Source organism: Palaemon carinicauda, chromosome 19, assembly GCF_036898095.1.
Source record: "Palaemon carinicauda isolate YSFRI2023 chromosome 19, ASM3689809v2, whole genome shotgun sequence".
NCBI classification, from domain to species: Eukaryota; Metazoa; Arthropoda; class Malacostraca; order Decapoda; family Palaemonidae; genus Palaemon; species Palaemon carinicauda.
This window is the reverse complement of record NC_090743.1, coordinates 50,581,060-50,598,023: the sequence shown is the minus strand read 5'-3', so window position 1 is coordinate 50,598,023 and position 16,964 is coordinate 50,581,060. Positions and strand designations below refer to the sequence as shown.

The 16,964-nt window shown below is 42.5% G+C and overlaps 1 protein-coding gene across 3 annotated transcripts in view; it reads left to right on the top strand.

Moving 5' to 3' along the window:
- Window positions 1–16,964, top strand: part of sud1 (Prolyl 3-hydroxylase sud1) — a 189,167-nt gene that overhangs the window by 103,961 nt on the left and 68,242 nt on the right. For all 3 annotated transcript variants that reach the window (XM_068393563.1, XM_068393566.1, XM_068393565.1), the window contains exons 7-9: window positions 4,144–4,272; window positions 4,893–5,093; window positions 9,804–9,969. In XM_068393563.1, coding sequence (XP_068249664.1) covers window positions 4,144–4,272; window positions 4,893–5,093; window positions 9,804–9,969 — 496 coding nt within the window. The remainder of the gene's footprint in view (window positions 1–4,143; window positions 4,273–4,892; window positions 5,094–9,803; window positions 9,970–16,964) is intronic.

Sequence of the window (16,964 nt, the reverse complement as noted above, 5' to 3'; positions counted from 1 at the left end):
AGGGACTCAACCGAGTTCGGCTGGTACTGTCAGGGGTGCCACAGCCCACCCTCCCCCGTTATCCACCACAGATGAAGCTTCTTAACGCTGAATCCCCTACTGTTGCTACCTCTACGCGGTCTTCCAAGGCACCGGAGGAACCAGCAGAGCCTACCGGAACTGCGTCACAATCGCTCGCCATTCATTCCTATTTCTAGCATGCTCTCTTGCATCTCTCACATCTATCCTCCTATCACCCAGAGCTTCCCTCACTCCATCCATCCACCCAAACCTTGGCCTTCCTCTTGTACTTCTCCCATCAACTCTTGCATTCATCACCTTCTTTAGCAGACAGCCATTTTCCATTCTCTCAACATGGCCAAACCACCTCAACACATTCATATCCACTCTAGCTGCTAACTCATTTCTTATACCGTTCTCACCCTCACTACTTCGTTCCTAACCCTATCTATTCGAGATACACCAGACATACTCCTTAGACATTTCATCTTAAACACATTCAATTTCCGTCTCTCCGTCACTTTCATTCCCCACAACTCCGATCCATACATTACAGTTGGTACAATCACTTTCTCATACAGAACTCTCTTTACATTCATGCCCAACCCTCTATTTTTTACTACTCCCATAACTGCCCCCAACACTTTGCAACCTTCATTCACTCTCTGACGTACATCTGCTTCCACTCCACCATTTGCTGCAACAACAGACCCCAAGTACTTAAACTGATCCACCTCCTCAAGTAACTCTCCATTTATCATAACATTCAACCTCGCACTGATTGTAAGTTATGTTTCTATAATCATAAACCTGCTCACTGATCTTTCCACTGTATGTTCTTTCACTAACTAATATTCTAACCACCTAGGCATCTTGTATATTGAGGGTATTTGGATTTTTGAAATGTTGTAGTAATTTATTATGATTTTTTGTATTTACTTGCTTTTTAATTTACGAAATCATCATTATGTAGACAAATTATTTCAAGATTAAGTTTATGTATATCAGTATAATGTTATAAAGTATGAAGAGCTCTACTTATTCACTAGTTACATTATGCATGTCATTAAGTGTGAAGTGCTGTTTTTATTCACTGCTGTTGGTGTATTGAATAATGTGTCACAAACTCTCTGTAATGCAAAGTTGAATAAGGAATTTTCAGTGCTTGAAATGCGCAAGAAAGCCTAACAGAAAAGCGATTGTAGAAAATTCCTGTTGCATTGGCAAATTGTTGAATTGTGAGTTTGAAATTCAGAAGGAAAGTAGGAAAAAGAATAGCAACAGCCATAAAGAAGTATATTAAGCGTGTACTATTATTAGATAGTGTAAAATCTTATGATTCATGTATAAGTGCTTCTTTTTCAATATTAATCTTACCCGATGATCATGTAGCTGTCAACTCTGTTGCCCGACAGAAATCTACGGTCGGGATACGCCAGCGATCGCTATACAGGTGGGGGTGTACACAACAGCGCCATCTGTGAGCAGGTACTCAAGTACTTCTTGTCAACAAGAACTCAATTTTTCCTCTGTCGTGCCTCCGGCTAGACCTACTTGGATACGCTGTTGATTCTGGAGTTATTGTTCACGATTTGGTGATGTATTTGCTCTAGAGTTTAGCCTTCGCTATTCAGGAAGCTTTATCTTTAGCTTAGCAAGCTTTTGGAATTAATTTGAATTAATTATGGTGACGAAGAGAGTATGGACTCTCTTTCACTTTTAAATGGCCGACCCTTCCCTTAGACGGAAGTGTTGGTGTCGAAGAGAGTATAGACTCTCTTTCACTTTTTATTTTATATCTCTCCGCCATTTATAGGCCTCTTCGATAACTTTCCTTAAAAAAAAAAAAAAAAAAAAAAAAAATATGCGACCTTTCCTAATAGTAGGCGGTCCTTTCTTGGAACCGAAGTTAATTAACATTGAGCTCGTCATATCGTTTTTCCTGTTAAGAATTTATGCTATTTTAATTTTATGTTTTTGAAAGAATTTCTTTGATAAGTCTCGCCCTGTTTTCAAAGTTGAACTAACGTTTTGTTTAGTCTCCGCAGTTGTTGACGTTCAGAACGTTCAACTTGCGCTCTATCGTTACGATAGAGAGAGAGTATTCACGGTTTCACGTTGCAGTAAGAGTAAACCGATTCTAGCGTTTCGTTCATTCTTTCTTAGCTTAAATGGTTTTAATTCTAATAAAGGAACTTTTTATTTGGGAAACCTTTCACTGGTGCAAGGCCAATGCAGTTTCCTCAACCAGTACCACTGTAACCCAGATTGCTGACTTCCTGTTACATCTAAGGAACGTAAGATCCCTTTCAGCTCCTACGATCAAGGGTTACAGAAGTATGTTGGCAGCGGTTTTCCGCCACAGAGGCTTGGATCTTTCCACCAACAAAGATCTACAGGACCTCCTTAGGTCTTTTGAGACCTCAAAGGAACGTCGGTTGTCCACTCCAGGCTGGAATCTAGACGTGGTCCTAAGGTTCCTTATGTCATCAAGATTTGAACCTCTCCAATCAGCCTCTTTTAAGGACCTCACATTAAAAACTCTTTTCCTCGTGTGCTTGGCAACAGCTAAAAGAGTAAGTGAGATCCACGCCTTCAGCAGGAACATAGTTTTTACATCTGAAACGGCTACATGTTCCTTGCAGCTCGGTTTTTTGCTAAAAACGAGCTTCCTTCACGTCCTTGGCCTAAGTCGTTCGAGATCCCAAGCCTATCCAACTTGGTGGGGAACGAACTGGAGAGAGTACTTTGCCCAGTTAGAGCTCTTAGGTACTATCTAAAAAGGTCAAAACCTTTACGAGGACAATCAGAAGCCTTATGGTGTGCTATCAAGAAGCCTTCTCATCCAATGTCTAAGAACTCAGTTTCTTACTACATCAGGCTTCTGATTAGGGAAGCACATTCTCATCTGAAGGAAGAAGACCTTGCTTTGCTGAAGGTAAGGACACATGAAGTGAGAGCTGTGGCTACTTCAGTGGCCTTCAAACAGAACCTTTCTCTGCAGAGTGTTATGGATGCAACCTATTGGAGAAGCAAGTCAGTGTTCGCATCATTCTATCTCAAAGATGTCCAGTCTCTTTACGAGAACTGCTACACCCTGGGACCATTCGTAGCAGCGAGTGCAGTAGTAGGTGAGGGCTCAGCCACTACATTCCCATAATCCCATAACCTTTTTAACCTTTCTCTTGAATACTTTTTATGGGTTGTACGGTCGGCTAAGAAGCCTTCCGCATCCTTGTTGATTTGGCGGGTGGTCAATTCTTTCTTGAGAAGCGCCGAGGTTAGAGGTTGTGATGAGGTCCTTTAGTATGGGTTGCAGCCCTTTATACTTCAGCACCTAAGAGTCGTTCAGCATCCTAAGAGGACCGCTACGCTCAGTAAGGAAGACGTACTTAATAAAGGCAGAGTAATGGTTCAAGTCGTCTTCCTTACCAGGTACTTATTTATTTTATGTTATTTTTTAATAACTAATAAAATGAAATACGGGATACTTAGCTTCTTTGTTAACATGTATGCTAGTCTCCACCCACCACCCTGGGTGTGAATCAGCTACATGATCATCGGGTAAGATTAATATTGAAAAATTTTATTTTCATTAGTAAAATAAATTTTTGAATATACTTACCCGATGATCATGAATTTAAGGACCCGCCCTTCCTCCCAATAGAGAACCAGTGGACCGAGGAGAAAATTGAGTTCTTGTTGACAAGAAGTACTTGAGTACCTGCTCACAGATGGCGCTGTTGTGTACACCCCCACCTGTATAGCGATCGCTGGCGTATCCCGACCGTAGATTTCTGTCGGGCAACAGAGTTGACAGCTACATGATCATCGGGTAAGTATATTCAAAAATTTATTTTACTAATGAAAATAACATTTTTTTATTCAGTAGACATGAACACATTTTAAGTGAATCCATTCCAATCACTGGTCATGAAATCTTCATTGCTTTACGCACAAGCAAAATGTTTTTACTTGCTACTTCTAGTTCAATTATGGCATAACATGTTTTAAGGATTCAATGTTATACTTTATTTATTAATTTTTTTATGCCTACATATTTTCTGGTATTTCCTCCCACAGTATGGAGGGCTGTATTACTGATCATTGTAATAGAATAATGTAATGGCTTTTTTGTTTTAGGTAAGAGAAGTGTTGTCCAGAGATAAGATCCGTCTTTCCATCAATGGTTGGTTTCATGGTCCAAATATAAAAAGACCATCAAAGCAAGTTGTGCCTCCCAGAGAATTCTTATCACCAGTGAATTTTGACGTAAGTTAATGCTACCTTTCCACAGTATACAGATCACTATTATTGTCTATGGGATTTATGTTGCTCTACGTATTGATTTGTATTGATTATGATTATTATATTTGCAAGATAGTATTTCACTTTTTTATAGTATGAGGAAGGGATAGTGAATACTGGAGTATTTGAGTTTAGATGTAATTGTAGAGTTCTAAGGGAATAGAATAATTAATTTTCACTAGAGCTAAATCTTTAGCAAGCAAACAACTACTTTGTACCATCATAGAACAATTAGAGGTTTACTTAAATGAATATACAGTACCCTAAAAATTTGCTGTATTGGGATTGATCTCTGATGGTGGGAATTAAGTGAAAGGAAGAATTTTTATTTCAAAATATTATGAGCCCTAAGTATATTAGTACTGTTTATCATCTAGTGAACTAAAGGCCTAGTAAGACATTGCAGAAACCAGAGCATTTGTTTTACAGTCATTTATTTCTTCTCTCAATGTTTTTTATACTTGTATGAATGATGTACAGAATCTTCCTCTTGGTAGTTTGCTTTATATTTTTATTTTATAACCAATTACTATACAGTAATGCAGTTCTGGAGTAAGACGTTAAGAAATTCCCTGGTATTTCAGGAAGATGAGTTTTATGCCTGGATAAATCCAACTTACTTAGATGCAGATACTCAACGACAAATCCGGAAAAAGTTTCAGAGTGACTCTGAAATTGAGCTTGAGAGCTTCATATGTGAAGAAAAATATGAAGAACTATCTAAAGCCATACAAAGCAGCATGAAGTGGGTTGGCACTGGACCAGCTAATAAACAATCTTGTAAGGTAATATATGAATGATTTATGGTATGATAGTTGGTGTTAAACTGTACTAGAATGAGTGCATTTAGTAAAGAGTACAGGAACATTTTCTTTATTTCGTATCATATTGGAGTGAAGGTCAACATTTTCTGTTTAACATATTTTATGCAATGCCAAATGGATTTCAATCAAGAGTTAGTGTCTTAAGATTTGGAAATAAATCAAAAGAAGTTTTCAGGATTTGCTATTTATCCAAGTATTTTAACTGCACTTTACAAAATAAAAATAGAATTTCAACAGTAAAGGCCTACCTATGGAGAGTTTTGATTGTCTGATTTATTCAAACTACCTGATAACAATACTGTAAAGTGTACATAGGACTTGCTTGTCTTCCATATCCATCTGGATTGGCATATTTTAAAGTATATATGTGAGTTTTTACTCTCGGAGTGGAAGGAAATAATCAACCCATAATTTTCAAATTAAAAAAGGGTGATCTGATGTTGTACAACCCTCTCGTCAACAGTTTAAACCAAAAGGTTTTTATATGTAATTATAATGAGTTTTTGTAGTAGCTTGGGTGAGTTAAAGTATTTGACATCCCCTAAAACCTCCTCGCCTATGCCCTCCAAATCTTCAGGAAAGGCTAGAGTTTCTTCAGGAATCCTGCCGTTGATGGGAGCCGCCACATCTGCTGCTACCGCCGCCGACATCTTGGCGTTGGGATAGAGGAGGGAGCACATCTCCGCCAAAATATATAGCTGCTTTGCTTTGACGTTCCGGCCAAAGCCACCTACCCAGGTCTTGAGGGTCGCAAGAGAAGCGCTCTTGATAGCGGGAGAGATCTGAAAGAGACATTCCCATTTAGAACGTAAACCATAAAACGGATTTTGGTAAAGAAAATCATTAATACTCGAATACCGGTATGTACAATAACTATTTTCACAACAAAGAAATCTGACAAAGAGAAAATTCCATACCAAATTTGTAACAAGTACTAAAATTATTCCCAAAAAGACAATAAGTAGAATTAGGGGAAAGAATATAGTACATACCGAGTCGCTCGTAAGGTCAGAGACCAGAGCGTAACAAATCTCACATCCATCCGGATGCCAAACCAGAAGATCGGCCACTTGGACCGCACACCCGGCATGGGAACGGCAAACCTCATGGCCGCAAGATTGTTGCAACACAGAAGTGCATGCTGTCTCCTGACAGCGTATCACCTGTAAGATAATTTGGTATATGAGTATTAAATTAACTTGCGCCGGGAAACCCGCAGAAATACTTATAGAAAATAAAATTTGCTGCGCAGGGCCGGCGCAAAAGCATGCGTGCTTAAGTACTAAATAATAATATGAAATGGTACTCTATATTCGGAAACGATGGTTGGATTAACTGTGAACCAGTACACCAGACCCGGAGAAAGAAATTTATCCTGAACTTTCTCAGCATTCGGTACACCCACCGGAGTGAGAAGTGTAAGTAAGATAAGGGACGAGCGGACCAGGAATAACCATCTAGGAACCTGTAGGCCCCGTCAAGCTTGAAGCATACATTAAGAATATAAAGATACATTACCAATATAGGGCCGGAATACATGTGTAAATTCAGCGGGAAACAAGAAATTCTATTGTAAATATATAATAAATCCAGCAAACATCAAGCTCCGTGTAAGCCCCTCTTCCCGGACCAACCACCCATAAAATTTTGTAAACAAATATTGGAAAAAATTTAAAGGATCAGAACGGAGTAGAATATCTGAATCCGATCAAAGAATCATAGCTACCAATTTATAGATACGATTCTCAATACAATTCTCAAAACATCCCGGCCCTCCCGGAACGGAAGGATAACAAGGGTGGAGTACCAGGGGGAGGGGGGTGCGAGGTACGAGGCGAGAAGCATACTCAGTCCCGCGCGTCTGGTGGCCAACCATGACGAGACGAGGAGAGAGCGCTACCCGCGTCGACGCACGGAGCGTGTGAGCCAGCCTCCACCTCGGGTGACTTCCCGTTTTCTATAAAAGCATGTGACTCAAGCCTACTACTTGATGTAGGGAGTGGCAAAAGGCCTATAGGGGGAGAGGACACTCAAGGAGAGTGACTGGCTCAAAAATCAGGTGATCCCTGTGGTCGGGGGGGTGGAATTACCCTCCGAAAGATAAAGGAAATACCCGATGAGGCGGTAGGCATATGGCTTCCCACGAAAGCACGCAGATAAATAAATAACAATAATAATAATAATAATAATAATTATGTGGCAGACGTGAAATACAATTAAATAGGCTATAACGACATAAGTGACTAAAAAAAAGCGGGGGGGAAGGGAGAGGAACACGGCGTAAAAGGGAAGCATAGCCAAACCCTCCAAAATTGGGTAGTTGTCGACCTGGACAGGAAACTACACTGCCCTAAACAATAACTAGCCCTCCAAAATTGGGTAAAATACCGACCTGGTCAGGTAGTCCCTAAATAAAGTAAAAATGTGTTCCCATTCCCGGTAAAATACCCAAAATTAACAATCTAACAGATATAATATACATATCGAAGGGGAAGCTCACAGTGTAGGCTACCGTCCGAAGCCGCGCACTGCTCGGTCGGGTAGGCTAACACGTCAAAATAGCCTAAATAAATGTCAATAACCATGCAAAAACAATGTATAAGATGTCTAGAAACAACTAAATGAAACCACAATTAGTATGAGGAACTAATTGAAAGTCGAACAAAACAAAGAGATTAGGAGGTAGCGACACCAAAATGGCTGCCAAACATACCCGTAAGGGAAGGCAACAAACAAAGCGCTGAGACTAAAATTAACCAAAATATTAATTTAACGTGTGTCGCTACCTAGAATCATCAAAACAGACAATTAGAATACTCAACTTGGGAGCAGGGATCTCCAAAACGTCTGACATTGTAGTGGTTTGCGGACTGTGGCTAGAAGTAGCACCCGAACTGCCTAGTGTCCAAATGCCGACCACAACCCGACGTTCACTACACAACAAATATACAATGGTGGAATACCCAAAAAACCTAAGTAACAGGTCAAGAGAACGGAGCTCTGGGCACCACCCCTTGATTTATACTGGGCAAGGGGACCCAGCTTGAATCTTGTTGTTTATCATACCTTACATTGGGCTAGCTGGATTAACATGTAAGAAGAACGTTGATTCGTTTCTGGGAAATCAGAAGAATATTGTATATAGCTCTATATTCTTTAGGTAAGATGGTTTTAAGCTCAAGTAAGGGTCAGAACATTAGGTGAAATGGAACATTTATTAATTAATAATGGGACACAGTGTGGGAGGAAAGAATTATGATAAATTACAGTACTTATGAGAGAGATTAAAAAACAGTGGCTGAGGAAAAGACACCATGGTGTAAGGAACTGGAATGAAATGCTGTATTCATAAAAAAACAAGAAATATTTATTTGAAAAAACTGTTAGGATTACACGAGCCTTGACTCATCAATCCAAATAGAAAATTAAAGGCAAAATTAGCATCCCTTTACGTAAAACTTCAGCATCAGGGTAACAAGATAAACAAATTTTGAATGAGAATAAAAAAAATTATTCACATGCTGGACACTCAAGTTTTCTAAGCCATCTCAAACCAACCACCCATGAGAAAATATAAATCTGTGGAAATACTGTACTACAATAATTTTCCCTGAATCAATACTATCCCTTCAATATCCAGTTCTCCACTAAGCTGCAAAGTCACTTCTTGGGCCTCCGACCAGATATGCCATTTCAATAGCTCCTGTGAACTATTAATGTTTATGACACTCCTCAAAATGTTTTTCTAAAACTCTAGGTAGGTCACTGTCAGAAAACACTGTCAATTACAAGTTTGAGAAGTGACTCATGTAGCAGGACAGAAATGTTTACATTACCATTTTTTTTTTATCAAGCTGATTAACCCTATAAACAGTTTCAGAAATAATGCAGCACTCTTACAATCATTTTACTTGTGCCACGTCTTGACTAAACTTCTGGTTGCCTCTCCAAACCCTACAGAGAGTAGGGCGTGCTGCAAAACAAATGTTGTTAGACAACGGGTAGGACCAAAAAACATAACAATACCCCTTAAACATATAAATAATGCTTCTATTAATGACTTTCTGTTATACAAAATAAATGAATTTGTTACATCTTCACAAACGCCGAAACACAAAGCTACGAAAACAACAAGTCTGGATCACACTAGTGCTAGAAAGGAATGAGGGTAGAAGCGTGGGTAGTGGTAGGGGTGGGGGGAGGGTAGTCGTAGTAGCTGGCAGTAGTTGGATGTAGAACGGCTCCTCGTAGTATCGGGGGATATTGAGGAAGGAGAGGACTAATTGGTAAGCGACCTCTGGTAGTGGTTCTAACATGCCCCAGTCACTATACCGACACTCTATTAGAGTGAGCGAGCTGGGTTTATTCCTGGCATTCCGTGCAACCTTTTTCTCTGGTATATTCAGCAGTATTTATACCTTAGAAATGGTGCTGAAAGGAGCATTTCACGGAGCGACACAGGTCCCTCGCCCAGAAATAGATTTTTCCTTCGTCAAAATCCCTTTATCATCTGTATTAGCGAGTAATTAATTTTGAAATTGTGTGTAGTAGTTTTTACTTCACTAATATAGTAGGTAGAAGGTGTCATTTCTTTATTCAACATGCATCAATTCATGAATTAGAATATCTATCAATTTCATATACTGTATAGTCTAAATTTTGTTTCCCTAGGTGTTAAAGCAAGGAAAACTCCCTGGTGTCATAGCAGAGTGTATTAAGTTCCTAAAGTCAGAGGCATTGTTTCTCATACTGTCACAGCTAACAGGGTTGAAATTGCATCGGCTTGCACCACCAGATTCTGACCCTGATAGTGAAGATGAAGAGGAGGAAAGTAAAGGTGAGTTAAATATATCTTCTCTTGCTTTTACAGCATTTTTCTTTCCTATTTTTTATGTAAAAGAGTAGTTGACTAAAATTTTACGCTAAGAATAAAATGAAAGTTCAAAGTTAATTCTGTATACGGTACTAAGTTATCTCAAATTTTCACGCATGAACTTTTCTATCAAGAAATTATGCATATTCCTGTCTTTCCCAAAGTTGTGTTGTCCCTCGAGCATTGTAAGCATATAAGACGAAAGACCTACACTATGCATGTTACATGGACAGCTTTACATTTTTGTTTGGTGTACGATTTTATGCAACTTTTTTTTATATATATATATATATATATATATATATATATATATATATATATATATAACTACTCTAATATCTCTACCTAATGATGCATTGGTATTCGTAGAACTATTATCTACAATATGGTCTTTAATTTAGATTGTTGAAATATGCCTTCACTGTGTTTAAAAGCCTTTCATTTATTTCATTAAAATCATTTGTCCAACAAATGAAGTTTTAATTTTATTTTCCACGTTATATGAAGTCCATATAAATTGTTTAAATACATTGTCTCTCTAAACAAGTATGTACTTAAAGATAAAGCTGCTAATGCTTTAATTAATATTTCTATATGTATTATTGTACCTGTTTCTGACAGAAATTCATTCTACCTGTAAAATGTGCAGACTATGAAATAATCAGTTGGACAATAACAAATTCAAACAGATTGGATCCATAGTTGGAGTGTGGCATTATTCATTTTAAAAATAACGTCACATGAAAGTAATACTATCCCATCAACAAACTAGTCACATTTGTCTGCTTCCTGGGTATTTGATGAATAATCCACATACCTGTATTCAATCTTAAATTCAGAGCTGCTCTAAAAAAGGGATTTTGACGAAGGAAAAATCTATTTCTGGGGAGAGACCTGTGGCGCCCGGTGAAAAGATTCCTTCTTATATACCTTTTCTGATAAAACCTTCCAATTATACCAGAGAAAGGTAAAAGCATGGAATGCTGAGGTTACAACCCTCGCTCGAGCACCTTTTGGGTGTCGTGTATAAAGCAAAGGCGCGTGAAATCCACTATTCACAGGTTGTCTTCCATTTAGTTAATTCCTTCGTCAAAGGGATGGGCCGATACAAAGGCCCTAGCCAACCACCAGCGCCACACCACCCACGCCACGACGCGAGCGCCATCTGAACAACATCCTTCTGTATTGGCCATGATGGCTTGGAAAGGAAAGGGTGGGATCGTGTAAAATAAAGGGGAAGGGTTTCACCGGGCGCCACAGGTCTCTCCCCAGAAATAGATTTTTCCTTCGTCAAAATCCCTTTTCTGGGTCGACCTGTGGCGGCCGGTGAAAATGTACCAGAGAATGCCTTCCAAGCCCAACAATAACTACTAATTTAATGAGGGGAGAGAAACAACACCATGTAAAGAAAATCATATATAATTAAGGTAAGTAGGCATAAAACATAAACTAGCCACAGGGCATAGTGAGTGTAAGGTTAAACAAACATGATAACAGGGAAGCCTCCGAGTATCAGAGCAAACATGCAACAAAACTGACATGGCTAAGAATATCCCAACCCTATAACTACGGTAAACAATAATAGTTACAATCATATTAACCTAATATGTAATAAACTTAGGGCTAACGAACCACCAAGGAAGCGGCGTCGTGGTGCGAGTGGCGGGTAGGAGGGAGAAGAAAAGAGATGGATGAAAGGAAGAACAAAAGATCACTGGGGAGAGATGAGGCTCCCAGCTGCAACCGTTGGGTATTTAAGAGCCTGTAATATCTTTAGATAGTGGCGTTTGAAGACCATAGGAGATTTCCAACCCGTGTACTTTTTAAGGTCATCAAAGTCCATATTCTGGAAATAATTGATGGAGGTAGCTACCGACCGGATATCATGAGCATGGGGAAATGATCCCGGATTGGCTTGTTTAATGAAGTATAGGATCTGTTGCCTAATACCACGTATGGAAATGGTACCTCCTTGTTCTCTGATAAACAAGGGGCCAGACGATCGGGTAGCAGTCCTGGCTAAAAAGGCCCTGAGAGTGGTGACCGGACATAGAGAAGTATCTTGGAGAAGAGGAATAATCTTCCAAGGGGACCACCTATTTTGGGGGTCCTCGTTTTTAGCTAGGAACGCGCCCTGTCTGGTGAAAGAAGTACTTCACCTGAAGGGAGGAAATCCATGTTTTCTGAGTTTCGTGAGAGAGCTGCTAGTTCTGAGATTCTAGAACCCGAGGCCAAAGCTGTTAGAAATAAAGTCTTCCTAAGAAGAGTGATATAGGAGCAGGATTCGTTGTCCGTGTCGGAGGCCAGTTTGAGGACATCATTTAGAGACCAAGAAACCTTTTGTGGACGAACCGAAGGTCGAAGCCTAGCACATGCTTTTGGAATAGACGAGAAATAAGACTCCGCCAGGTTAATGTTAAACCCAACCAGGAAGACTTTCCTCAGAGCTGACTTTATGGTGGTTATAGTGCTAGCTGCTAGGCCTTTGTCAAGTATGGATCTAAAGAAGGAGATGGCTAAATTAGGAGTCATAACCGAATGGTCTGAAGTCCTTAAGAAGTCTGCTAGTTTCTTAACTGCCGAATCATATTGGCGAATCGTAGAGTCCCTTTTGTCTGATTCTATAAAGAGGACATTATCTGGGTCAATGTTTGCGTCCCTACGCGCCGCAAACTTCATGAAATCCACAAAGTTAGGGTTTTGGCTATCCTTGAGGAATCTGACACAGTCCGAGTTTGGACCACTTGGGTCAGTTTGGGGAATGGGATCCGGAAGGGACGGAGTTTCAACTAGAGGAGGAGAGGAAACCAACTGCTCTTTGGCCAGTGAGGTGCCACTAAAGTCACTGCCCCGTTGAAGGAGCGGAGTTTGTGCAAGACTTTCAGTAGAAGATTCACTGGAGGGAATAAATAGATCTTCTGCCAATGGTTCCAATCCAGGGTTAATGCGTCCATGGCATAAGCCTGAGGGTCCAGGTTCGGTGTCACATAACATGGGAGTTTGTGATTGAGTCGGGTCGCGAATAGATCTACCTGGAGACCTGGAACCAGCCTGAGTGTCCACCGGAAGGAGTGCATGTCCAGGGACCACTCCGATTCCAGAGGGCTCGTCCTGGATAATGAGTCTGCTATCACATTCTGGACTCCCGCTAGGTGAGTTGCTGACAGGAACCAGTCTTTGTCGGCTGCCAAGGCGAAGATAGTGACCAGGATCTGATTCAGGTTGGGTGATTTGGATCCCCCTCTGTTGAGGCAGTGGACTACGGCCGTGCTGTCTGAGACTACTCTGATGTGGGTCGACCTCGGAGGAGAGATTCTCTTCAGGGTCAAGAACACCGCCATAGCTTCGAGAACATTGATATGGAACTGCCTCATGGCGGGTGACCAAGAGCCCTGAAACATCTGATGTTGGGAGTAACCCCCCCATCCACTCAGAGACGCGTCGGTATGAATTGTCACTTGTGGAGAGGGGAACTGTAGAGGAACCGATTTGGAGAGGTTCTTCCGTTCGGACCATGGTCGTAGTCTCATTTTCAAGACAGAGGGGATCTTCGAGGTCTTGTCTCTTAAAGGTATTGTCGCTCTCTTTCTCCAAACTCCAAACTTGGAGAAGGCCGAGGATTCGTTCTAAAGCTCTTCTGGACACCTGTTTGTGTTTGAGAAAGTTCCTGACCTTGGAAGCTATCTCCCTTACCTTCATGGGAGGAAGGGAGAGCTTGTGCTTTGAGAGGTCCCAACGGATGCCTAACCATTCGAAGTGGCTTGATGGTTGTAGGCGGGACTTCCGGAGGTTGACTTGAAAGCCCAGTTTGGCGAGAAAATGGAGTACCTTCGACGTAGCTCTGTTGCATTCCTGGTGCAACTGGGCCCAAATGAGCCAATCGTCCAGATAGGCGACGATCTGTATCCCTTGGTGTCTGAGTGGCTCGAGCACCGTCTCCCCCAGTTTCGTGAATATCCTGGGGGCAATGCTGAGACCGAAGGGCATGACTTTGAATGCAAAGGCTCTCTTGCCAAGACGGAAGCCTAGGTAAGGAGAGAAGTTTCGAGCTACTGGGACATGATAATAGGCGTCGGTAAGATCGATAGAGGTGGTGACGGCCCCACGGGGAAGTAAGGTCCGTACCTGAGAGATAGTCAGCATACGGAACTTGTCGCAAAGGATGTAAGAGTTGAGCTTCGACAAGTCCAGAACTACCCTCAACGCCGACGAGTCTTTCTTCGGAACTGTAAACAGGCGGCCTTGGAATTTCAGGGATCGAACCCGTTTGATTGCTTTCTTCTTGAGTAACTCCGCGGTGTACTCTTCCAGGATGGGAGTGGGTCTCTGGAAGAAGGTCACTGGTGGAGGAGGGGATCCCTGTGACCATTTCCAACCCAAGCCCCTGGATATTATGCTGTGAGCCCATGGACTGAAGGTCCAATGGTCCCGGAAGTGATAAAGTCTCCCTCCTACCGGCATCACATCATTGGGAGGGAGTGAACTTAGGGCCCCTCCCTCCACGGGAACCCCTTGCTCTAGGCCCGCCGCGTTGACGGAACTGTCCTCTACCTCTGAAACTCCCTCTTTGGTATCCACGAAAGGAACCGGAGGATTCGTAGGCAGGGTTGTATGCAGGAGAGGACATCCAAGAGGGGTTGGGCTGTGTACCAGGGGGAGCAGCGAAGTAGACTACCTGCTGAGGAGGCGCCTGTTGCCGAGAAGTCGAGGCAGCGGAAGATTGTGGGGACGAGGTACCCCGGGCAGTCTTGTAAGGACTAAACCTCTGCTTCTTCTTGAAGAACGTGTGTCTCTGGGGTTCGAACCTCTTTTTGGCTGAGAGACCCCACCTTACCTGCAAATTTTGGTTTGCCCTCGCCGCGTCCTGAAGAACCTTATCCACCTCGGTCTGAGGGAAGAGGGTCTTACCCCAGCAGGAGGAGGCTATCAGCCTGTTCGGCTCATGCCTGATGGAGGCCTCAGACAGAACGAACTTCCTGCAACTAACCCGAGGTGACCAGAAGTCATGGAGGTCTATTTGGTAGGACAGCAGCTGGTTCTTTGTGGCGACTCTGAACAGCGTTTCCTCTGGGTAAAGAGATGCTAGGGACTCCATGGAGGTGATGGATTGGAGGGACCTAGCTAGTCTAGTACGGGTCTCGAACTCAGTTTTGAGAAGACTCTCTATTAATCTGGGAAGCTTCTCAGAGAAAAGAGTAGAGGCACAGTCCGGGTCTAGCTTCCCCACCGTGAAGGTAGAAGCCGCAGCATCCCAGGTTGCAGAGGTACCCGGAATAAGCAAAGAGGTGGGGTCCGTCTCTTTGAGAGCCGGCATGGAAGAGCCTTCCTTGATGGCCTGTATAGTCAGCTCTGTGACTTTGTCTATGAGCGGCAAAGAGATGGAGGCCGCTGTCGTAAAAATAGTGTATGCACCTTTGTGTGGGGTGAGCTTGGAGTTAATACACCCCCACTCTGATAGTGTTCTGGCCCAGATAGCCTGGGCCTGCTCTTTTGGAAATATCACCGTTTCCTTCGGTACCTTGTCCATACGGACCAATGCATGTTCCTTTAAACGTACAAAACCATTGAACGGGAATGCTAGGCCCGGGGGGTAGAACTCCAGGTCCTCTAGAGGGCGGGTGCCTATGCCCTCCAGAGTTAGGGAACCATCTAAGAATGGGGCATGCAAGGCAAACCGCCAAGGATTGTTTTTATCGAAGGGCGGCAGCTTCGATGCGTCTGGGGCAGAAGGGGGAGGAAACTGAGTTCCGGCACGGATCAGAGTAGCCATCATATCCTTAATCTCTGTTATTGCCCCAGAGTGATGTTGAATTTGATCTCTGACCAATTCTCTGACCAGTTCGATGGGGACGAAATCGCCCCAGGGTACCTGAAAGCCACCCGTTGGTTTTGTCTTGGATTTGGTAGACTTAGACTTCTTAGGAGTAGTGGTTTTACGAGGAGCAATATGAATATCAGGAGCTGTCGAGGGTCCGGGGACCGGTGACGTTGATACTGGCAAAGCTGAAGTCTTATAAGTTCGAAGTGGCTTCACCTTGGGTCGTACGGAGGCAGAGGGATCCCGAGGAGAAGCCTTAGAGTTATCAAAACCTAGAAAGGAAGAGGTAGGAGAGGGAGTAGGAGAGAAAAGGGTTTCCACCAACTCGGCACCACTTACCTGCTCGTCCCTGGGTTCTACGTCTATATCCAGATCTGCCACGTCCAGCGGTACGAGGGGTTCGTCCTCCGCGGAAATGGTGGCCCTGACTTCTTCAATTAAGGGGGCAGCCAGGTCAGGGGAGACTGCAGCAGTTGTCGAGCCTGGGAAGAGGAGGGAGGCCATGTCTCCATCGAGGAGATAGGGTGCCGAAGCCCGACACCCACGGACGAAGAGTAGCCCTTGCTGAACGAAGAGAGACATCATCGGCCTGTAAGATTTGCAATGATTAGTGATGCAGGAGGGGGTTTGCTCTCCAAAATATACTGTGTATATCATATTCATGGCTAAATTAGTGTCTGCCAACGAGAAATAAGGAACAAAGGGAAAACCCACTTACATCATCGTTCAGAAGAATTGACGACAGCTCGTAACAGAGCGAGCACAAATCCGGGAACCAGACCATGTATTAGGGCTGGCCCGGTTCCTAGATAAAGGGGATGGAGCAGTGCGCATGAGACCGACAGAGGTCATGCCCAACGGGGTCGTTGAACGAGGCAGGGCATCCTTCGGCAGTACAACGGACCTTCTGTAAAAGAAAGGAGACATGAGTCTGGTGTTTCTTGAAACTCTGATAAGGGGATAAAAAACCCTATTATTCTAGAGTTCCGGCACTCACTGAATTCCCTAAGCTCCAATAATGCATTTAACTAATAACCGAATATTACTTTTAAGATGATACTGCCCCATACCATGGTTGGCACTTTAATATTCAATTGTTTGTATATTTGTAATTTACCTAATGTCTGTTAATGACAGAAGG